We start from the raw sequence: 25,002 nt of genomic DNA, 5'->3' as shown, positions 1-25,002 counted from the left end.
GGAGGGGGGGGGGCAAGAGCAAGGGGGTGAAAACAGAGGGTGAGAGGAGGGGTTGAAAGATAAAGAGGGGGATGGGTAGAGAGAGGTGGGATGCTGAAGGAGTGAGAGGAGAAAGCTGGGAGAAGGGGCAAAGGGCTGGTGGCAGATGAGAGAGAGAAAGGGACAGAGGCAGGAAAAAAAGAAGAGGTGGCTGAGAGGAGAGAAGAGAGACCTTCCCCTCAACAGGAAAAATGATGAAGGTTCTGTGGCCTAAACATATCACCCACACACACAAAAGAAATAAATAACAATAAAGGCTTGACAGCCCCATCATCATAACACAGGTATTCTATTGGAATTGCTGAGCCTGTGTCCTTTTTCTTGTGGGAGGTGGGTAGAGGTGGGAGCAAGAGGGAGAGAAAGCAAGATTAGGAGGAGGGGATGGAGAAGGGAGAAGAGAAAGCAAGAGGTGGGAAAGAGCAGAGAAAAGAAAGAGAAGGAGGAGGAGGAGGAGGTAGGCCAAAGGGAGAGGATGAAATGTGGACAAGGGAAGAGAGAAAGGTTGGGAGAGACAGAGATTGAGGTTAGAGGACAGGCAGAGGTCAAGAGCAAAAGGGGATGGGGACAGGAGGAGAAAGAAGAGGCTGAAGGGAGAAGAGGAGGTTAAGTGCCAAAATGGAGAGAGGATAGGGTTCTGAACAGGGAGAATGAGCTGGTGGCAGGGGAGAGAGAGAGAGAGGGAAAAGGACTGAGGACGGGGAACAGAGGAAAGTCCTCTCCTCTTTTCTCTCCTCTACCAATAGCCTCTTCCCACTGCTCCCAGGCCTCACCTCTCTCCCCCTCAGTACCCCATCTCTCCCCCCCCATCCTACTCTTTTCCCTTCAGCCCCTTTTCTCCCCATCACCTGTTCTTGCCCCCTGCCCCAGCCTCTCCCATCAGCCCCTCATTCACTCCCTCCCCTAGCTTTCTTCTACTGTCTCATTCCCATCTTTTCTGCTGCCCTTACTCCTCCTCTTTCTTCAGCTTCCCTCTGCCACCTCTCCACTGCTCTCACTTCTTCCTGCTTGTACCCTTTTCCTCTCCTCTTGCTGCCTCTCCCTTCTGCTCCATCTCTTCTCTTGCTCTTTTCCAGACAGTCCCCAACCCCTGATTCCCAGCTCTCCCTGATTCCCAGCTCTCCCAGTTTACCACCATCAATTACCTATCCTGTTGACATGATGCCCCCACCCCCTACTATTGAAGGCAGCAGCAGAGACAATGCGGATCTGGCAGTGGCAACAGCGATAAATGCAGGTCCTGCGGCTTGAGGCAGCAGCAAGAGAAGAAAGTTCCCAGTGGTGGTGGCAGTGGCAATAAGGGAAGGAACTGGGGATGGGGTGGAGAAGGAAAGCATCCACTGCTCCTATCCCCACCCCTCTCTCTAAAGCTCCTTAGAAACATAGAAACATAGAAATGACGGCAGAAGAAGACCAAATGGCCCATCTAGTCTGCCCAGCAAGCTTCACACATTTTTTCTCTCATACTTATCTTTTTCTCTTAACTCTTGGTTCTATTTCCCTTCCACCCCCACCATTAATGTAGAGAGCAGTGATGGAGCTGCATCCAAGTGAAATACCTAGCTTGATTAGTTAGGGGTAGTAGGGGTAGTAACCGCTGCAATAAGCAAGCTACACCCATGTTTATTCCCTTTACCCAGACTATGTCATACAGCCCCTATTGGTTGTTTTTCCTCTCTCCTGCCGTTGAAGCGGAGAGCCATGCTGGTTATGCATTGAAAGTGAAGTATCAGGCCCTTTTGGTTTAGGGTAGTAACCACCGTAACAAGCCAGCTACTCCCTGCTTTGTGAGTGCGAATCCTTTTTTTTTTTTTTTCTTCTCCCCTGCAGTTGAAGCTATTCTGGATATGCGTGAAGCCTCAGCTTTTCTTATTCCCCTGCTGTTGAAGCAGAGAGCTATGCTGGAAATGCTTGATGTATCAGCCTTTCTCCCATGCCATGAAGCAGAGAGCCATGCTGGATATGCATCGAAAGCGAAGTATCAGGCACATTTGGTTTGGGGTAGTAACCGCCATAATAAGCCAGCTACTCCCCGCTTTGTGAGTGCGAACCCTCTTTTCTTCTCCCCTGCCGTTGAAGCAGAGAACTATGCTGTATATGCTTGGAAAGTGAAGTATTAGGCTTATTTGGTTTGGGGTAGTAACCGCCGTAACAAGCCAGCTACTCCCCTCTTTGTGATTGCAAATCCTTTTTTCCACATTTCCTCTTGCCGTTGAAGCTTAGAGCGATGTTGGAGTCACAGTAAGCATCTGTATGTTTATTTAATAAGGGTATTGTCTCCGGGCAGTAGCCATCGTTCTGGTGAGCCACCCACTCTACATTGGCGGTCTCTTGACTTTATGGATCCACAGTGTTTAACCCATGCCCCTTTGAAGTCCCTCACAGTTCTGGTCTTCACCACTTCCTCCGGAAGGGCATTCCAGGCATCCACCACCCTCTCCGTGAAGAAATACTTCCTGACATTGGTTCTGAATCTTCCTCCCTGGAGCTTCAAATCGTGACCCCTGGTTCTGCTGATTTTCTTCCTATGGAAAAGGTTTGTCGTTGTCTTTGGATCATTAAAACCTTTCAAGTATCTGAAAGTCTGTATCATATCACCTCTGCTCCTCCTCTCCTCCAGGGTGTACATATTTAGATTCTTCAATCTCTCCTCGTACGTCATCCGATGAAGATCCTCCACCTTCCTGGTCGCCCTTCTCTGTACCGCTTCCATCTTGTCTTTGTCTTTTTGAAGATATGGTCTCCAGAACTGAACACAGTACTCCAGGTGAGGCCTCACCAAGGACCTGTACAGGGGAATAATCACTTCCCTTTTCTTACTCGATATTCCTCTCTCTATGCAGCCCAGCATTCTTCTGGCTTTTGCTATCGCCTTGTCGCATTGTTTCGCAGACTTCATATCATTAGATACTATCACCCCAAGGTCCCTCTCCTGCTCCGTGCACATTGATCCCATCCGTGCACATTGATCCCATCATATCTCAACAGCTCCTCCAATCCTCTCATTGACATCCTACACCCTCTCCTATATCCTCATTCCACTTGAACCCATGGTGATACCTTCATTTACTCTCCACACCCACTCCAAGCTCCTCACTCTCTCTCTCTCCCATTTCCTCCCTCATTTTCACAATTGCATTCTCTTTCATCCCTCACAATCCTTCTGTCACTTTCCTTTCCCAGTCTCCCCCAGTCCACCCAGCCTCAAGTTCCTCTCATTCACTATTCCTCTTTTACTTTATCCTGCCACTCTCTCCCATCCCCCTTCTCCACTCATTATCTCCACTTATACCATGATCCCCTCACTCACTCTTCCACCTACCCTGCATCCCTTCACAGTGCCTCATTAACTGCCCTTCCCCACCATCCCTTGTTCAGTTTCCTTCCTCCATCCCCTCACTGTCCATCATTCACATTCCCCCCATCTAATCCCCTTGCCCTGCAGGATTTACTTCCCTTCCCTCTAATCTCATTCTCCTTTGTTCACTCCCCATCCCACAATTCCTCACTCACCTGCTTCATTATCTTCCTTTACTCACTCATTCACCCTCTCCCACCCCCACAATCCCTTTACTCCCTTTACTCTGCCTCATCCCCTTTGCTCCCCCTTTTCTCTGCCTACTCATCCTCCTTTGCTCCTCCCCATTCATTCTCATTCCCTCCCATAGCTCCTTCACTCTTCCCTCCCCCACTCACTACTGCATTTATTCATTAGCATCAATGGGGCAGCTAATTCCTCTCTCACCCCTGCCACCAGGATCCCCAAACTCACCCTCCAGTGGGAAAGGAGGAAGAGGAGGAGGATGACTACCTCAGCCTTAAAGAGTCTCAAGCTGCATTCTCCTCCTCCATTGCAGGAGCTTAAGTCAAACTTTGAACTACAATGTTCAGACCCTGGCAGCAGAAGAAGAGGACATGGCCTGAGATTTTGCAAGGCCATGTTCCTTCTTCTCCTTTTCTGACACAGGGTGAGTGAGAGGATCAAGGCAGCAGGAAGGGAGAGAAATAATGTGCTGTCCCACCTGTCATCAACTATGCTTCTATTTGGGATTGGGGGGGGGGGGGGAGAGGAATTTGCCAGCCCATTGAGGCTAATGAAGTTTCTCTTCCAGGGCAAAGGTGGGAGAGGAATTCCATTTTCTTGTTGGCAGGCCCCAGCCCCTCCCAGTCTCCAGCAGCAAATTTGCATCGCTTATCGTGACTAGGGATACATATTTGTTTAAAACAAATGGGCAAAACGTGATGAATAAAGCCTATTTGTTTCATGTGGGTAGGCCCAAATGAAACAGTGAGCCTGACTTCAGTGCTGGAAAAATAGTGGAAACTATTCTAAAGATCAAAATTGTAGAGCATATAGAAAGACATGGTTTAATGGAACACAGTCAACATGGATTTACCCAAGGGAGGTCTTGCCTAACAAATCTGCTTCATTTTTTTTGAAGGAGTTAACATGTGGATAAAGAACCTGTAGATGTAGTGTATTTGGATTTTCAGAAGGCATTTGACAAAGTCCCTCATAAGAGGCTTCTAAGAAAACTAAAATGTCAGGGGATAGGAAGCGATGTCCTTTCGTGGATTGCAAACTGGTTAAAAGACAGCAAAAAGAGAGCAGGATTAAATGGTCAATTTTCTCAGTGGAAAAGTGTAAACAGTGGACTGCCTCAGGGATCTATACTTGGACCAGTGCTTTTCAATATATTTATAAATGATCTGGAAAGGAATACAATGAGTAAGGTTATCAAATTTGCAGATGATACAAAATTATTCAGAGCAGTTAAATCACAAACGGATTGTGATACATTACAGGAGGACCTTGCGAGACTGGAAGATTGGGCATCCAAATGACAGATGAAATTTAATGTGGACAAGTGCAAGGTGTTACATATAGGGAAAAATAACCCTTGCTGTAGTTACACGATGTTGGGTTCCATATTAGGAGCTACCACCCAGGAAAAAGATCTAGGCATCATAGTGGATAATACTTTGAAATTGTCGGCTCAGTGTGTTGCAGCAGTCAAAAAATGTTAGGAATTATTAGGAAGGGAATGGTTAATAAAATGGAAAATGTCATAATGCCTCTATATCGCTCCATGGTAAGACCGCACCTTGAATACTGTATACAATTCTGGTCACTGCATCTCAAAAAAGATATAGTTGCGATGGAGAAGTTACCGAGAAGGGCAACCAAAATGATAAAGGGGATGGAACAGCTCCTCTATGAGGAAAGGCTGAAGAGGTTAGGGCTGTTCAGCTTGGAGAAGAGACGGAAGGGGGGATATGATAGAGGTCTTTAAGATCATGAGAGGTATTAAATGAGTAGATGTGAATCGGTTATTTACATTTTCAGATAATAAAAGGACTAGGGGGCACTCCATGAAGTTAGCAAGTAGCATATTTAAGACTAATCAGAGAAAATTCTTTTTCACTCAACGCACAATAAAGCTCTGGAATTTGTTGCCAGAGGATGTGGTTAGTGCAGTTAGTGTAGCTGGGTTCAAAAAAGGTTTGGATAAGTTATTGGAGGAGAAGTCCATTTACTGCTATTAATCAAGTTGACTTAGGGAATGGCCTCTGCTATTACTGGCATCAGTAACATGGGATCTTCTTGGTGTTTGGGTAATTGCCAGGTTCTTGTGGCCTGGTTTGGCCTCTGTTGGAAACAGGATGCTGAGCTTGATGGACCCTTGGTCTGATCCAGCATGGCAATTTCTTATGTTCTTAAATCGGGGAGATACCGAATGAAACAAACATTATTCGTTGCATTCATTTTAAATAAATGCATTGGTCTTAGGCCCGAAGCCAAGGCCTCACCTAAGACATAGGACAAGGCCCAAGGCAGGGGCTGTGGCCTAGGCCCAAGTTCAACACCAAGATGTCAGCCTAGCACCAAGCTGATGTCAGGACCTCCGCCAAGACCCCAGAAAAATGAAAATAAACTTACCTGATCCATCGGGTATTTGACGAAGGCCGAGTCCCGAGGCTGCAGCCAAGGTCTAGGCCTAGGCTGAAGTCTTGGTCTTTCGTAGGCCAAGGCCGCAGTTGTTTGCTGTAGACCCTGGCCTAGGCTGGGCCCAGGCATCATGATCCGGCCTCAGGCCTGGATTTGAGCTCCAGTCTAGGCTGAGGCCCAGCCATCGGGCTCCAGCCTCTGGGCTAGGCTGCAGTGTTGAGAATGGGCCTGGACTCCGGCCTAGGCAACCTACTGTGACCTCAGCCTATAAACTTTTACTGAGCTTGGAGAGATGGATTTTTGGCACAGTTGGATGATGTCACTCAGGTGGCATAGCTAATTCAACCCTACTTGTTGATAGAGAACCACTGTACTAAATTTTTCCCATTTTGCCAAGGGAAAATGCTTAGTACAAATGGCTCTATAAGAGCAACCAGTTATAGTACACACAAGCTGTGCAACTATAATAGATAAAAGTTCATTACATGCACAAAAAAAATAAATATAATTTCTTACCCTTTCCATTCCTGTAACAGACTGTTAATAATTCCCTTCAGGACAGATTTCTGGATATCTTGAGGCTGCATAAAGTATGAACAGCTCATAAAAAAATCTGCAGTTTAATTCCTGAAATAATTTATTTTTTTTTACAGTTAAGTTGTAATAGGAGTTTTGTCTCCTTCCCCTACCAAGTTACCACTCTGTTCTTGAACCAGTCCTGAGGACACACCTAGCCAGTCTACTTTTCAGGATATCCACAATGAATATGCATAAGATAGATTTGTATAGAATGGAGGCACTGCATGCAAATATATCTCATGCATATTCATTGTGGATATTCTGAAAATCAGACTGGTTAGGTGTGTCCTGAGAAATGAGTTAAGAACCCTTAGTTTAAATCTCTCCAGCTGCCTGAGCCTACCCAACTGAATTTGCTAACCACAAAAAACTACTGCAGCATAAAAAGCAAAAAATTGCAGTAGCTTTTTTGTGATTAGCATGTTCAGTTGGATAGACTACAGGTCTCTGTCCCCTTAAAGTCTGAAAACTGAATAACTGGAAGTGGTTTTCAGGTGCAGTTTTATTGCATCCATGTTTTCAAGTCAGATGTCAGGCTGTTGTTGGAATCTCATCTTTCTAGAAGAGGGATAATAAAATTGAACAAACGGTTGGGGGTTTTTCTGCAGCAGTACAGTAGAGGATTACTGGGGAAATAAGAGGCTGTATCAAAACTGAAAAAACCCCCCAAAAAACATGCCATCAATTTTTTCTTCAGATTCTGAAGATATCAGAAACCACAATAGTATCATTATTAAAGCCAAGCTTTATGTTAAATATATGTTGGACTTTAACTTTGCAGGTTACTCTAAGCTCAAGAAAATTCTTGACCATTTTTTATATGTGGCTCAAATAAAAATACTTTTTAAAAATATAGTATGGATTTTTCCTGGCGGCTTACTACTTCTGTTTTTATTTTTATTTTTATGGTTTATCATCATGTCAGCAGGGCTCTTTCATATACAGTATTTACACCACTATAATAGGAACCTTTTCTCATACACAAGGGCCTAGTTTTCACAATTTTTTTTAGTATCTCTCTCTCATCTACATGGGAGTTATGCACTAGCTACTATGGTTTTCCATAAGTACTATAATAGTCAAATAAAACTAACATACATACATACACACCCTATGTCTACAGTATTATGTATTTAGTACTTAAGGTTGATACTCAAGACCACTTATCTGATTAAATGGTGCTGTTTAAATATTCAGCTGTATATAACGGCCACTATTTATTTGGTTAAATTTTTATCTGGTTAAGTGGCTATTGAGCAGGTCTAAAGTTAGTCAGATAAACCTATCCAGCTAACTTTTGGATAGCTGGGTATATTCAGTGGTGTGGTTGTGCTACTGAATATTCTAGCTATGTTGGGCAGGACAGTGACTCAATATCTACCTCATTGTGTTCAATTATATTAAAAATGTGTTTTAGCATTTTTTTTTTATATTGTGATACTTACCGTATGTAGTAAGGCATCATAGACAGCATTCAAAAATTTAGCATTGACACCACAATCTTCAATGGTGCTAAATGGAGCGTTTGCATCTCTCTGCAAATTTGATCAGAGAACATGACATTTTAACACCCATTACTTTGTTAGTGTTTCTATCATTAAAGCTTCCAGTGAATTAATGCATTTTTAATGTTTTCCAAAAACAATTTCTTAAAAGCAGCCCAGTAACGAAGTAACACTGATTTCTATATTGTTTAACATCTCATTCATGTCCAGTTAATAATTGTTCTGATAACTAATCAGAAGCTTATAGTAAAATTAAAGAATTATGTATGTAGTCTCAACTTATAAGAATGTTATGACAATATTTACCTAGAACATTTACTATGGGTCATTAAGGAAGAAAAACCTTGAGCTTGATTTAGGATGAGCTTCTCCCATTTTATAAAAACAATGCTAATAAATGAAGCAGAACAGAGAAAAAGTATGCATGTATTTGTTAAATTAGATTGCAACTGATAAATGTTTTGCTATTGATATGGAATCATTTACTGAAAACTTGATTAACATCTGTAAGCAATGGGAATGACTTGCATAGAAGTCAGTAACAAAGAATTCTGCTGTGCTGAAACTGAACCATTCAATGACAACAGCCTCACTATCAGGCTGTCAATATCATTAAGGAGATATTTTCATGTTTTCCATTATATGCTTCCCATCTTAGAGGGTGATCACTTGCATCTCATGGATTATGCTTTCTAATATGTAGCCTTTTCTTTCCCTTTTATATAGTTTTGGGGGGGGGGGGGGGGGGGAAAGAGGATCCTGACATGGCACATCAGATTGTATGAAAGGTTTTACACTGAAATATCTAGCCATCTATATAGGTTTTGTTAATGGATATTATCAAATTGAATTGGCACTATAGTTAGTATAGATACATCCTTTTACTCAATTTTTCCAATATTTTTGGATTACAATTTTTATAAATGAAATTTGTTTACAAATTAATAAAGCTAAATGAAAAAGTCTAGATCTGCATTGCAACTTAAATGAGGGCATTTGACGAGTAAAATTTCCAGGACAAACAGGGCAGGAGTACTGGTTGCTTGCCACATCCCTTAGTTATTTGCCTGCATTTTCCAGGTTCTGTCCCTAACATTTTCTCATACCCTTTCCATTACAGTCCCCCACTTTCTCCTCATTCCCTTACTCTATCCCTCCTCCCAAATGCAACCTCGCAACTTTGTACTCTGTCACTCTCTGTATGGCCCCCACCTGTCACCAATGGAGCATGTGCTCAACCATCACTGATCCTGCCTTTCCCCCCTGCCATTGATGAAGCTCTCACTTGCTTCCTGGTACCTCCATTTTTTTTTCAATACATTAAACAGTGCCACAACCACAGCTTTCTTCTTGCTGGCTCCTGTTGTGGCTGACGCTATCAATCAACCATGTCCAAACTCACAGATGGCCAACAGAACCAAAACACAGAAGATTTTTGGGCCTTCCTTGCCTCAGGCTGACAGGGTCTTCTAGGCTGAGGCTCAATTTTCTTTTCTCTCTGCCGAGTTGTAAATAGTGCTTATGTGATTAGTTTGTCCACCTTAACTAGTATATTGACTATAGCATCTGTATGTGGCTATGTGTTATACCTTGAATGCGGCATTTAATTCCAGGAACGAATCAAATGTTGCCAAATAAAAATCATGCACAGCTTTCCAGTCTCCTGATGCTTTAGCTTTATCTATATCTTCCCTAGAATAAAAAGATAAAACAAATCTCATACTTATGGATAAAAAGAAAGAAAACATGAGACAAAGAAACTAACTGAATACACTGCATATATCCTCTTTTTTTTAATTGCTACAATTCACATTTAAACAACCAGCATTGTATAAGTTACAATGTGGTGAGTATTCCCCATGCTTCACATTTGACAAAAGGACCATAAGGCAACTGCTTCTATCACACCAAACATGCAAATGGTCTCATTATTCCAAAGGAAGAGATCCTGGTCTCAGCAATTTATGATACAGAACCTTTGAATTTTACATTTGTAGGTGATACATTAGGGATTTTTTTTTAATTATTTAATTTTATTGCATACTGCAAAAAACAACAAAAGGAAAGTTCACTAACAGCCTGCACACAGTCCAACTGTTGTTCCACTATGAGCAGAGAATTTGTAAAAAAAAAATAATAATAATAATAAAATAAACTATAGAGGGTGTGTTGCTAATCTAGTAACTGAATTTGCTAAACACCTAGTATTTTATACAGTTATCTAAAATCTTGTTTATAAGACTCATAAAAACAAACTGAAATTCAGACAAAAAAAAAATAAGGACCAAATAGTCCATCCAGTCTGCCCAGTGAACTTATGGTAGCATCAGCCACACCATACAGGTCTCCCCCATACTTAGTTTCCCAAACCGTCAAAGTCAGGGCCTTAATTGGTTGCTGTTTGAGTCCAGTTACCTCTTGCCATTGAAGCAGAGAGCAATGTTGGAGTTGTATCACAAGTATAAAGCTTATTGGTTAAGGGTAGTAAAGCCGCATCAGCAAGTTACCCCCATGCTTATTTGTTTTCTCAGACCATACAATTCAACATCCTTGTTGCTTGCTCTCTGAAATGAATTCCCCTTTTCCCCTTGCCACTAAAGCAGAAAGCAATAATGGAGTTGCATCAACAGTAGGAAAGCTTATTGGTTAAGAGTAGTAACTACCACACCAGCAAGTTATCCCCATGCACTCTTTTCTTCATTTCATTCTCTAGCCTTTAGGGATCCACAGTGTTTATTCCCATGCCTCTTTGAAATCTTTCACCCTTTTTGTCTTCACCACCTCCTCCCGAAGGGCATTCCAGATATCCACCAACCTCTCCGTGAAGAAATATTTCCTGATGTTTGTTCTGAGTTGTCCTTCCTAGAGTTTTGTGACCCTAGTTCTACTGCTTTCTTTCCAACTGAGAAGGTTTGTCAATTGTGCATCATTAAAGCTTTTCAGGTATATGAGATCTGTATCATATCACCCCTGCTCCTCCTCTCCTCCAGGGTATACATATTTAGGTCCTTCAACCTCTCCTCATAAGTCATTTGATGGAGACCCCCCACCATTTTTGTCACACTTCTCTGGACCACCTTTATCCTGACTGTCCGTTTTGAGATATGTCTCCAGAACTGAACTACAAATGCTTATACATATATTGAGTTGACTACTGCTGCATTCAAAGTCTGAATTATGACACTGTTATAACTAATCAGAGGACCCCTGGAGTGACTGACCTGTTTAGAAACTCATCGAGTGGGAGGAAACAAAGGATAGTAGTAAATGGAGTTTGCTCCGAGGAGGAGGGCATTACTAGTGGTGTGCCGCAGGGATTGGTCTTTGGACCAGTTCTTTTCAACATTTTCGTGAGCAATATTGCAGAGTGATTGTAGGGTTTGTCTTTTTGTTAATGATACCAAAATTTGCAACAGAATAGACAGCCAGGAAGGTATGGAAAATATGAGGGATCTAGCAAAGCTCAAGGAATCGCCTAGGGTCTGGCAGCTAAGATTTAATGCAGAGTTATGTATTTATGCTGCAAAAAATCCAAGGAAGAAGTATAGAATAGGGGATGAATTTCTAAGCAAGAAAGAACAATGGGATCTGAGAATGATCATATCTCATGATTTTAAGGTGGCTAAACAGGTGGAAAAAGCAATAACAAAAGCCAGAAACATGTTTGGCTGCATAGGGAGAGGAATGGTTAACAAAGGGAGATGATATTGCCCTTATATAGGTCCCTGGTGAGAACTCGTTTGGAATAATGTACACAATTCTGGAGCCCATACCTTCAGAAGGATATAGAATGGAGTCAGTCTAGAACAGGGGTGGGCAATTCCGGTCCTCGAGGGCCACAAACCAGTCTGGTTTTCAGGATATCTCTAATGAATATGCATGAGAGAGATTTGCATGCACTCAGCCTCAGTTGTATGCAAATCTATGTCATGCACATTCATTAGGATATCCTAAAACCTCGACAGGTTTGTGGCCCTCAAGGACCGGAATTGCCCACCCCTGGTCTAGAAGGTGGCTACTAAAATGGCCAGCATATAGTAACATAGTAAAGACAGCAGAAAAAGACCAAATGGTCCATCTAAGTCTACCCAGCAATTTGTTTATGGCAGTAACTGCTACTCCATGCAGGTTATCCCCATGCAGTAATTAATGTTACATCATCCCTTTCTTCAAGCCTTTAGGGATCCGCAATTTTTGTCCCACATCCTTTTAAACTCAATAACTGTTCTCATCTTCACCACTTTTTCAGGGAGGTCATTCAAAGCATCTACCACCCTCTCCGTGAAGAAATATTTCCTGATATTGTTTGTGAGTTGTGCCCCTTGGAATTGAAGATCATGACCACTAGTTCTGGTTCCTTTCCAATGAAAAAGATTTGAAGTTTTTGCATCATTAATACCTGTCAGGTATCTGAAGATTTGTATCATATCTCCCCTGCACCTTCTCTCCTCCAGGGCATACATATTGAGCAGTGGTTCTCAACCTTTTTTCAGCCAGGACTCTGAACATGTGACCATTGCAGGGCTAAATGTACACATACACTCTGCATCCCCCTCAAACCCCAACAATGGATGCAGAGCAGTCCTAGGGCATTGCCGTATAACTCACCATACAAAAAAGATATTCTGGTTCTGGTTACATTTCAGTAAAACATAAACTCCCTCTACTACCAGGCGCAATAGCCCTTCTTATGAAAAGACAGTAATTTACCACTAATGCATGTCCTATTGAGAAAACACAACAAATAAGACTGATATAAATGCTTATATGATAGAAAAATACCTCATTTCTGTCACACACTCAAAATCAACCTTCACCAAATACAGAAAGACCACAAATTATAAATATGGAGACAGAAACTGGAATGGAAACTCAAAAAAAGCCCCTCTGCATGCAGTGCAAACCTTGACAAATGGATAAAAAAATATAGCATCAAACATAGTACCAGGATCTGCAATAATGCACAAACTAATCCGCACAAAGTTACACCTGCATTATTTAACACACTCAAACAATAACAACACAACTTATGAAATGGCAATACTAAAAATATTAAATTAGGATTGTTCTGTCCCCAGCAGTGGGTACATGTTTGTATCTGTATATATTGTAGTTTAACTGTGTTTAGTGCAGTCCTCCCTTCTGAGGATTCTTAATACTGAAGCACCATTTGTAACCTATGATAAAAAGCTGTGAGCCTTTGCCTTTAAGAGAAGCTCCCTCCCCCCCTCCACTTTCTCTCACCATTGGAAGAGCTTGAATCCCCCTCAATATAACTTGAGTCTTCCTAGGTGCCTTATAGGTTCAAAGGACTGCCCTTCATGCTCCCCCTGTGTTACATGGTTCTCAGGCTCGCTGCCATTGGACCCTGTCCCCTGCTTCCAGCTTGTGGAAGCAGGGGACAGGGCAGGGTCCAATGGCAGGGGACGTTTCCTTTAGCAGCTCTCGACGAGAGTTCAGTTTGCTCCATGCTTGCTTCCGAACAAGCAGCGCTCTGTGACACTCCCTGAAACAGATTGGGTTTTTATCTTCTCTCTTATTTCCTTCTTCTAAGGACTAAATCAGCCTCATATTCCTCGTGCTTCCTACTTCTACCATAAACCAACTCCTGCAACACAAGAGACTCCCTTCTCCCTTCTCCTACCTCGTCTCCAGTTACCAAAGATTCTTGCCTAGGGACTTGTGTTTGAAATGCAACAACTGTAAGTAGAATTTACCTGTACAATAAATAATTTCAAACTTACAGAATCTTTGTCTTGAGGACTGGTTGGAGAGAAAGTTTAGCTGCCTGGATAGCAAAACACAGATGTTTACCTGATCCAGAATAAGGACCTAAACATAATACACCTCCTATTAGAAAAACAGAATAAGACAAGATGCTATAGATCCCCACACAGAAATAACTGTAAAGCTATACTAATAAATGTTACAAAACAGCTGATGAACAGATCAACATCCAACAATTAAAAACTCATAAAAATTATTTAAAATAGTCCAAATACCAATAAAATATTTCAAAACAGCAGACATCACATAATACCCAATAACTAAAATGGCAGTCAATCAAGAAAAATAAACTTAAAAAGTCACCTTTACTTACCCTCTCTAGCAACTCTCCTACTCCTTTCCATTACAGGCCAAAATCACACACCAGAAGAAGCAGTGGATGCTGAAGCTCTGTCCTCACAGTCCTCTTCCTTAGACCCCACAACCAGTCTCTTCCTCACACACACACCAGTCACCTCCCTGACCAGTCTCTGTCTCACACACATTTCCATTCACCTCCATGACCAGTCTCTGTCTCACACACATTTCCATTCACCTCCCTGACCAGTCTCTGTCTCATACACACACACCAGTCAACTCCCTGACCAGTCTCTGTCTCTCACACTCATACATGCTTGGTGAAAGACAGAGGGAGCTTGAGTGTGTGTGTGTGTGAGACAGACACATACGCTTCCTCCATCTCTCAAGCACACACAGACACGCTTCCACTGTATCTCTCACACACAATTCCTGTCTCACACATGCACCACACACGCCTCCTCTCTCACCCCCACCCCTGCATGCACACAAGCACCCTCTCATACACAACCACAGGGCACCCTCTCACACATATTCACCCACAGGCACCTATATATATATATATATATATATATATATATATATACACACACACACACACACACACACACACTCTCCCTTATACACACACAGGCACCCTCTCATATACAGGCACTTACTCTCACAGGACCTGTCTCTCGCTCTTATGTTCTTTGGCTGCTGGCTGCACAGCCTCTTCTGCTGACGGCTCCAGGAAACGCTGACAGCACTGCAGAGCCTCGTCTACTGCCACCAGCTCCAGGAAATGCCAGTGACACCGCAGGGCTTCGTCTTCTGCTGCCGGCTCCAGGAAATGCCAGTGGCACCGCAGGGAGCTCTTCTTCATCTGCTGATAGCCTCTTCTTGCAAAGGATGTCACTTTTGCTGGTGGGGAGTGGGAACCCCGCCAGCACATCACTTCTCCACTCCACCGCGGAACCTTCCTGCTGGCAGCAATGGCACCACTCCCCTTGTCACTCAGGGAGGACTGCCCCCCTTAGTACTCCACTGGAGGGAAGCGCAACCGGGGCAGTGGGACACCAGGAGCCACGACATACCTGCCATCGCTCGGCAACACACCAGTTGAAAATTGCTGCTCCAGAGTATACCGTACATATTTAGATCTAAACATATATACCCCCTAGAGGAAAGTGAGATAGGGGGAAATATGCTAGAGGCATTTAAATGCCTCCAAGGTTTCCAGGCGAGACTCTTTCAACAGAAAGGGAGCTCTAGAACAAGGGGGTCATAGGATGAGGGCGAAAGGGGATAGACACAGGAATAATGTAAGGAAATATTTCTTTACAGACAGGGAAGTGGATGTATAGAACAGCCACCCCACAGAAGTGGTGAAGACAAGACCAGTATCTAAATTTAAGAAAGATTGGGATAAACACAAGGGAGTGGTAGGACTTGTAAAGCTGAATTAGTTGGGTAATTGGGCAGACTACATTAGCCATATGGTCTATTTTTGCCATCACATTTCTATCCTTGCATACATTTTCAGAGAGTGAGAGATCCTGCTAGCATGAAAAATAAAAAGTTTGTTACAGATAACTGCAAGAATATGCAGAAGCTATCACACTGTTGATTTCTTCCAAATATATTCCTTCTGATCTGGCAAACATATGACATGATGGAAAACCTGAAAGTCCTTAGGATGAATTCAACTAATCACATGATTTGTTTACTCAGGGCACAGAGTATGAAATAGAAAGAAAAAACTATCAAAGCAAAAATATTGAAAGTGCCAGATTAGGGTGCAAATCAGCCAAAAATACCAAGATGTCATTTTCCTGTCAACCCGCTACTGCTCCCCCCTCTTTTGTTTCTGATGCAGATTCAACATTTCCTCTCCCACCTCCCAGCCATGTTGTACTTCAATCTCCCTGGCAGCAAATGCAGGCCAAAGGGATGCTGGCAAAGGGGTCAAGAGGAAGCAAAGAGGATTACGAAGGTATATCTCTAGGGATCATCATCTTTTCCTGCTCCATCATGGGCTACTTGCAGCCTGCTTACAGCATGTGTAATTGTGCAGCATTTTTGTTTTTCTTTTTCTGCATTGTCTTGCACTATGTCTGCTTTCATCTACCATTTGGCTTTGATTCTAAACTGAATGAAATCCTTTGCCTGCTGTTTTTCTGGTGTTTCCACTGCCCACCTTGAATAGATGGGCACTCCTGAAAGAAATTCAAAATGGTGGCTCCTTCTGGATCTCAAGACCGAGCAATGGTAATAGTGCTGCTCAGACGCACTTGCCTGGAAGATACAGACCTGGTAGTTCATCAGTCAGCACCTAAGGATTGTGGTAGAAACTACAGGAGGGGGAAGAGAGGGAAGTAGCCCATACCATGGCAGGTACTTTAGCTGACTGCACTCTTGCATTTGTGGACCCTTGGGCCAAAGCAGGATTGGCGCAACCTGCAGGGATAGGTTCCCACCGTTGGCAGGCATATATCTGGATGAAGCAGAGGCCCAGCTGGAGCTCTGCCTATAGCAGCCCTCGCTCCCCTTGGGTTGAGCCTTTGGGTGCCAGGGCCAGCAGATCTTAGGTGAGGGCCTCTGCTGATGGCAGAGGAGGTCATTCTAGGGTAGCTGGGTCGAAGCTGATGGAGATCAGGCATTATCCTGAGGAAGGCAGTGGTCAATCACAAGCAGTGGCCAAGCGTATCCAGTGGCAGGCAAATAGTCAAGTGTATCTGGTAGCAGGCAGTGGCCAAGCATATCAGAGATCAGGGCAAGGTCACACCAGCTATCCAACGAAAAGGAAAGGAGGTACAGCTAGGCAGGGCAGGAAGGCAAGGAGAGAAACTGGCAGGCAACAAGGGAGAGGCTGAAGAACGGAAGACAAGGTTGCTGGAACTGAAGGCTAAGGAGTGCCAGTCAACATCATCTAATAGACCTCAGGTCCTCTGAGTCGGTGAGCTACACAGGAAGTTTGATGCCTTCCCAGACTCTGGGTTTTTGGAGGGCTTGCCTTGATACCAGGGTAGACAGAGGCTTCTTGACTCAAATGAGAGTCAGTAAATGGTTAGCTCAAGTGTGAGACTTATCTCACTGAGTCCCCCATGGTGTAGGAGTATCATCAGCCCCTGGGTTCCATGATGGCCTCTCTAAATCTAATTCCCAGTTTCCAGGGCTCACTTGTGGTTTCAGATGTTTGTTGTCTTACTAGTCCCCGCAGTCAAAGCACTGCTGGGAGTGCCTCCCTCTTCCATTCCATCAGGGATGTCCTGATTTAGGTTGCAGTTACCACAATCTAGCAAAGAAATACATCTGCATCCTCCATATGGATTGTGGGCACGTCTGACATAAGACTGGTGGGCTAGGGTGTGTTTTGTCACAACCTAGCATAGCCCAAGGGATCTGGTCCATAAAAGAGATGGGTGATCTATAAACCAATGCTATCAGGCCAGCCTGATTGCAGTTCTTACCCTTAATGTTGCTTATGTGAACGGGCAAGGGGATGCTCAGAGACTAATGATAGCCCAGAAAGCAAGCAGGTTGTTCTGGTGAGTGGAGCAGAACTTACTGAAGTTTTTAGCAGCTGACATTGCAAGGGTAGCACACACTTACATTGACTTCCTCAACAGGAGTAAGTTGGTTCCCAGAGTGCGTGAGTTCAGATTGGAAGCTTTCCTGAACAAAATAGATTACGGGATCACCCACAATTGGATTTGACAGCAAATCACAAGTTTCCAAGGCTGAGAGATTCTTCAGTCACCAGGAAAAGAAAAAAAGAATTCAGCAATTGCTTGCAAGCTGGTATGCCAGGAACCAGCTTCATTTTTTATCCTATCAGCCTAACCCTTGAGGAGTGTGTTAGCACAGAGAGGAATATTCTTCAACAGTGATTCTCTCTGCTGGATTCTCATTAAACTTTAGGTTTTTTTCAGATCTCTGTTTTAACATTGCAACTGGACTTAGGGACAGTAACTCTTAAATGGGTGCACATGTGCGAGCGTTCAGTCCATGCCCAGGGATGCGGTCATTTTATAACATATGCATGTATATGTGCGTATGTTATAAAATAGCCTGGATGCACATACATGTGCTCTCAATTTTAAATGGATGCACACATGTCCACGCAAATGCTGCATCTACCGCTTAAGTGGGGAAATTTACATGGGACGCACACCAACACCACTCACCTTTTCCTAGTTCATTCTCAGTTTTCCCAGTTTAGGGATAGGACATGTAAACCCCCCCTAGTTGAATAGCCTCCCTTCTCCCTTAAAACCCCACTGACGTCCCTAAATTTTTATGTTTTAACATTCTCATGTCATCCATAGCAGAAGTAAAGTTACACATCAGGGGACCCCAGCACACACCAGTGCACGTACATATATACATGCAAATTTCAAATGAATCCCGGAATGCCCACTGCCCACCCAGACCACGCCCATGCCCTACCCCTTTTTCCACACTTTTTATTTGTGTGCACAGCAGGAGATGCGCGCATATACGGGCAGCTTATAAAATCCGCTCAGCAAGCGCCGGCCCAACATTGTCACGCATCCCCTTTTTGATGAGCGCATCGGGCTTTTAAAATTCACCTTTATGTCCAAGCTTACCTACCTGGAAAGGGATTTGTGACAAGGGCTAAACTCTTAGGAGGTAATTTTAAAAGAAGTTACATATGTAAATGTAACATACTATCGTAGCAATTTTAAACAATCATTTACGCATGTAAAGTGAACTTACACGTGAATTTTCAAAAGCCCACTTGCACATGTAAATGCTTTTTAAAAAACAGGCTGCCAATTCCCTGGGAGTCCCAGCTGCAGCTATTTCATGGTGCAGATATCAGTTTCAGGGAGCTTGGCATGAAGCATTTTTGCTGTGTCCCCGCCCCCACCCTTGTGCCCCAGTGTGTCCCCGCCCCCACCCTGGTGCCCCCACCCTGGTGCCCCAGTGTGTCCCCGCCCCCACCCTGGTGCCCCAGTGTGATCTGGATCTGGTTCTTAGAACTCTTAAGTCATGCATTCAATGGAACTTCCTTAAAGGCAGCATCTCTAGTAGTCTATGTCCAGTGTTATGGACCTTAATTGGGTGATCCATCTGGTCCTTCCACAGAGCTGGACCTTTTTACCAGTGTCAAAGAAATGAAATACAACCTCATGCCTCTCAGACTTATAAAATGTAAAGAAAATATACATGTGACCTGACATTCTAGTCTCTACCGACTAACACATTCTTTATTGCCTTATACAGAATCACTGGCTAAATATGACCAATGATTATGTATAAGGCAATGAAGGCCATGTTAGCATAGTATGAAAGTTCACACTTGTTTCTTCTTTACATTTTATAAATCTGAGAGGTATTAGGGTTGCATTTCATTTCTTTGACACTATTTTCCCTCATTCATTTTGACACAGTTCTTCGAGTTTGGTTTACTTTTAACCAGTTCCATTCTTCTTATGCAAAGTCATTTTTGCCTTCAGTTAAATAGGCAGCTCTTCTGGTATCCCATAAAGGGGAATGTCATGGTAAGGGTAGTCTTTTGTCTTATTAAAAAGGTTCTCTGAACTTTTCTCAGGTGTTTAGCAGATGGATAATCTCTTTCAGCTAACCAATAGACCTTTATTCAGCAGACATCACTAGAAGAGGCAGCTTTAAAATCCTCATTCTCCATCAAGCAGATGATAGCCTCCACCTTTTTGTTGAAGGGTCAACATGTTCCAAAGGGGCTTTGTACTCATTCTACAAGGGCTCAGGCTTCCTCTTGAGCAGACTCTACAGCACCTGCTCCAGCAGACATCTGTAAGGCAACCACTTGATCTTTACATTTTCTCATAGGTGCTATGGATTAGATGTGTATGACAAGGGAGATACTGCATGTTCAATGGACTTGGATACATTCCACTAGCCTGGACTGGTGTAGCAGGATTATTAGAAAGGTGAAATTTAGTTTTACCTATCCATTTCCTTTCTTTGAGTCCTGCTACATCAGTCCAGGATCTTCCCAGAATGTTATGGCCTGCATCATTATCCTTGTGTGTTTGGCCAAAACTTTCAAGCTTACTTTTGAGATGTACCCAAGGCTGCTTCTTCTATACTATTTATCTCTCTGGTGGTGCTGCTTGGCGTGTGCAGTGCCATACAGAGATGCATGAGATATTGTTGGTACTCAGCAGAGTTTGTTTTCTACACAGGATAGACAGACAGACAGGAGAGTTTATTTTGTCCCTCCTGTTTATGAGGTCTCTATTTATTGTTCCAAAAGTTAATTATGGTTTAGGAGAAGTTGGTATTTTCCATTGCTTTGACATAAGAATACTGACTATTGCCAGTGCAATGCCATCCTATATACCAGGTGATGAGGTCACTGGAAAATAGTGTGTTTTGTCTCCATCTGCTAGAAGGTGAGATAACCCACTAATCTAGACTGGTGTAGCAGAACTCAAGAAAAGGAAATTAACAGGTAAGATTAAATGTCACCTTTTGCCTGCTGATTCCTCTGTTTATACATCAGAGGACACAATTAGCTTTCCCTGTACAACAAACTATACACAGATACGACTGCCTGCCCCAAAGTGTTACAAGCTAACAGCCAAATTTTAAATCAGCCATGCATGTAAAAATTGCCACTTACGCGTGTGGCAGGGTCTTGCGCGCGCTGCACACTTTTCAAACGTGCCCAGCTACGTGCATAAGTGGAGATACACACACAAGTGCCAGACCCTGAGAAAGGGGTGGGCTGGGGTAGGACAGAGGCTGGCCCAGACAGCAGCCATTGGCTGCTGTCTCAGGGAAGCATGAGCCGGCAGTTGGCTGGTGCGTGCAAACTACTTCTGCTCCAGGGGAGCAATAAGTAGCAAAAAAAAAAAATGTAAGTCGCTGGGACAAGTTTAGGGGTGAGGAGGAGAGGGGAAGAGGGAAAGGGTTTCAGAAGGGGGGGTATGGAAGTTCGCTCCCAGTCCGCTCCTTAATTAATTGGAGCGGACTGCGAGGGAACTGGAGAAGGGCTGATTACCGTTGCTGCATGTCATCTACAAAAATTTACCCCCCCCCCCCCCCGCACATGCGTGTGCAGATTGCAAAATCTGGTGCACACGTGTGTGTGGCCACCTGATCTTATAACATGCGCGCACCAGCACGCGCATGTTATAAAATCGGTATGTGTTTGTGCGAGCGCCAGGAACCCCACGCACATGGATGCGTGCACGCATCTTTTAAAATCTACCCCTAAGTGGATACCTGAGACCCTAGGAGATAAAGTGGCATGCCCAAGTTCACAAGTTTCAGTGGGGGAAGCAAGATTTGAATTCTGGTCTGCTGGTTTTCAATTACTGACGTGTTTGGCGGCCCGCGAGCTCCTCCCGTGAAACACCGCACTCACCCCCGGGTCTGGGCCAGCTCCTCCAGATGCCACTGGGAACTCCTGCTTGCTGCTGTATTCCTGCCATGCTTCCCCTAGGCAGGCGCATGCCCGAAGGCACGACTCTTAAAAGACCCACAGTGGGAAATCACACGCAGCACCCATTGATGACCTCACAGGCTTAGGCCTATATAAGATCCTTCTGCTCAACCCTTCTTTGCCTCGGCAACAGGCCTCTCTACTATTTGTAGTACGAGTTGCTTTAGTGTTCTTCGTTGCCAGTTTCTGTGGTCTTCAGTTCCTCAGTTCCAGCACCCTCGTCTTCAGGACTTAAGCTCTTCTTCGTCTCATCTTCCTGCCCATCCTGCTCCTTGCCTTCCTGTCCTGCCTATCTGTCCCATCTTTCCCTTCAGACTGATACTCGGTATTGACCATGGCCCAACTCTTGGACATTCCTGAATGCCGCCTGACACCAATACTAGCCTGCTTCTGGATTCCCCTGTACTACATTCCCTCTGCCCGGCAACCCCAACAGATCTTTCTACTATCAGCAGAAAAAAAGTTGAATGCCTTTTGATCTTTTAAAGTTTCTAACTTAATGGTACTCAATCACTGGAGGGAAAGTTTAATCTTTGATCAGCACAAGAAATCGGACATCTTATAATACACAGTTTCAGAAAATATCTTCATATGCTTTTTAATCATGAATGAAATATAGCAAGCAGAAGATCATAACATCTTAGCTGGTAAGAAAAATTTTAAGTGTAATGATCCATGATTTGTATGTAGTTTGCAGTTGAGAGACAGGTTTGTGATTTAAGAGATGGAAAACAGCAACCTAGAAGCCAGAACAGAACGAACAATTTACACCTCCCTAAAACCAATATTTACAAATTCCAATGAAAATGAAAAAGGTCAAAACATTTTATTTTTGTTCTTTCAACACAAGTTTATATTTTTATGATAAAAATGAATACAAAGCAATCATTTTTAATACTTTAACTTACTGAAAGTCTTTCATAGTTTTGGTACGAATGGGAACTGTAGGTTCTGGAGAAATCAGAGCCTTCATTTCTGGAGGCAACGTATCTATGGAAATACGCTGCTTTTGTCTCACATCAAGGCAAATTGGTGGTAGCTCTCTTACTATTTGAGACAAGAAAAAAATTCACATATTGTTTAATTAAATAGGTTATCCATATTTATTAACATACATGGTGCTTATAGTTTTTACAAAAGAGGTTATATAAAGATCCATTATATTTTGTACACGAGAATTAAAATTTTGATTAGATAAATATTTACATGGCAATAGGCTCAAAAAGCACAAGATTACTCTACAAACAACAATAGAACATTAGTTAAGAAAGTAAAGATCGACATTATTACAGAGAGTTTGTGTTGATAAGAAAAACTATCACTATTGACTGCTTTCCATGCTACCATAATTCCTAAAATGGTCAATTAAACTTTAGTGTAGAAAGATACATTTTACATCTGGCAGCTGAGCTGTTATATACAGCTTTCTCATTACAAGGATAAATAATGCACAAGGTGCTAGCCATATCTTGTTGTGACATCTTCTAAAGAGGCACCAAGGACTGCATTTCCCAAGGGGAGCTAGCAGCATAGGTGAGTGATATTTGAAGAAAGTAAGTAGCACTGACAGATGTTGCTATTTCTTGGAAGCTTGAGAGGGAATTCAGAATTATTTCTGTCATATAGTCATCAAAGTCAAATATTCCACACTACAATGTTATAACCAGAATAGTCTCAACAACATCCCAACTCCTCTCCCTTTGTCCACGGTCTCACTTTAGTTCTTATACTCATCAACTTTCTTCTAGTCTACTAACCTCAGGGCCCTTAAGATGGTGGTCACTCTGCATGGATGCATAACGGAGTACGGTTCTTTATTCTTCCTTGCTTTTGTGCAAGGGTCTTCCCAAATACTGCTACCCAAGTTATTAGACTGCACCCCATGACAAACATTATTTATTTAATTAAACATTTATATTCTGCAATATCCAAGGTTCTACATGGAGCACAAATAAAAACATTCATAACAGAAAAATAAACAAACATCATCAAAAGAGATAACACTACTGAAGATGCCATTTAGATCAAAACTCCTTAATTCATAAACCTGTTAACTTCAATAAATAAAACATCATCACAGCAGACCACATACTGTCAAACTCCAACTTCCTGACCTCAGTCCTGAAAGAGTAAACAAATGATTAAAGTTTACATGTTCCATTCTACTTATTTTACAACCTCTATCATATCTCCCCTCAGCCGTCTCTTCTCCAAGCTGAAGAGTCCTAACCTCTTTAGTGTTTCCTCATAAGGAAATAGTTCCATCCTCTTTACCATTCTGGTTGCCCTTCTCTGTATTTTTTCTAATTCTGCTATATCTTTCTTGAGATGTGGTGACCAGAACTGAACACAATTCTCAAGATGAGGTTGGACCATGGAGTGATACAGAGGTATTATGATATTCTCTGTTTTATTCTTCATTCCTCTCCTAATAATCCCTAGTTTTCTATTTGCTTTCTTGGCTGCAGCTGCTGCTGCACACTGACAGAAGATGTCAATGCATTATCAATGATAATACCTACATCCTTTTCCTGAGTGGTGACTACTAAGAGGAACCTTGCATTGTGTAGCCAGAATTTGGGTTACTCTTCCCTAAATGCATCGCTTTGCATTTGTCCACATTAAATATAATTTGCCATTTTCATGCCCAGTCTCCCAGTTTTGCAAATTCCTCTTGCAAATTCTCACAATCCTCTTGTGATTTAACAACTTTGAATAATTTTGGGACATCAGCAAATTTGATCCCCTCATTTGTTGTTCCCATTTTCAGGTTGTTTATAAATATATTAAAAAGCAGTGGTCCCAGAACAGATCCCTGGGGAACTCCAATATTCATCTTTCTCCACTGGGAAAATTTACCATTTAACTCTACCTCAAGGTCACACACACAAAATCAGAGTACAAGATGGAGACAAGACCATAGTCAGAAGATAATAGCACTTAGTGCCAGCTGGCAGTTAGGGAGTTAAGAATTTTGTGTCCAGTGGAGCATAATACCAAGCAGCTCTACTTGTGCTGAGATTTGGAAAACATCTGGCAACTGACCAGATTTAGTCAGACAAGTATAATCTGCATATAAGTTTTATAGACCTTATATATAACTGCACTTTTAGCTTTTGAGGCGTACACAATCTTATCTATTTTCACAGTAGTGTTTGTTTATATTTGGTTGCTATCCTGGGTATCCAACAGAATGTGTTTAGGTTTAAGAAAAGTACAAAGCTAGTGGTCATACACATGTGAGAGAGAATGACTGAGCAATATGGCAATTAGAAGTAGTGAATAAACCACCACTTCAAAGTAGACATACAGTAGTTTTTCTTATCAATAGTTTGGCAATATTTAAGGAGAGCAGGGAAACAAAGAAAATCCCTACAGTGCATTTTTCCATCCAAAAGACATATAAC

The 25,002-nt window shown here is 42.7% G+C and overlaps 1 protein-coding gene across 4 annotated transcripts in view; it reads right to left on the bottom strand.

The window, feature by feature from the left end:
• Positions 1-25,002, bottom strand: part of HECTD2 (HECT domain E3 ubiquitin protein ligase 2) — a 231,251-nt gene that overhangs the window by 159,098 nt on the left and 47,151 nt on the right. For all 4 annotated transcript variants that reach the window (XM_029609862.1, XM_029609861.1, XM_029609864.1 and 1 more), the window contains 4 exons: positions 22,504-22,642; positions 9,660-9,762; positions 8,011-8,100; positions 6,503-6,567 (listed from right to left, as the gene is read on the bottom strand). In XM_029609862.1, coding sequence (XP_029465722.1) covers positions 6,503-6,567; positions 8,011-8,100; positions 9,660-9,762; positions 22,504-22,642 — 397 coding nt within the window. The remainder of the gene's footprint in view (positions 1-6,502; positions 6,568-8,010; positions 8,101-9,659; positions 9,763-22,503; positions 22,643-25,002) is intronic.

The sequence above is a fragment of the Rhinatrema bivittatum genome, chromosome 7 (genome assembly GCF_901001135.1).
Source record: "Rhinatrema bivittatum chromosome 7, aRhiBiv1.1, whole genome shotgun sequence".
NCBI classification, from domain to species: Eukaryota; Metazoa; Chordata; class Amphibia; order Gymnophiona; family Rhinatrematidae; genus Rhinatrema; species Rhinatrema bivittatum.
Note: the sequence above shows the minus strand (reverse complement) of the source record. Positions and strands in the feature narration are given on the sequence as shown.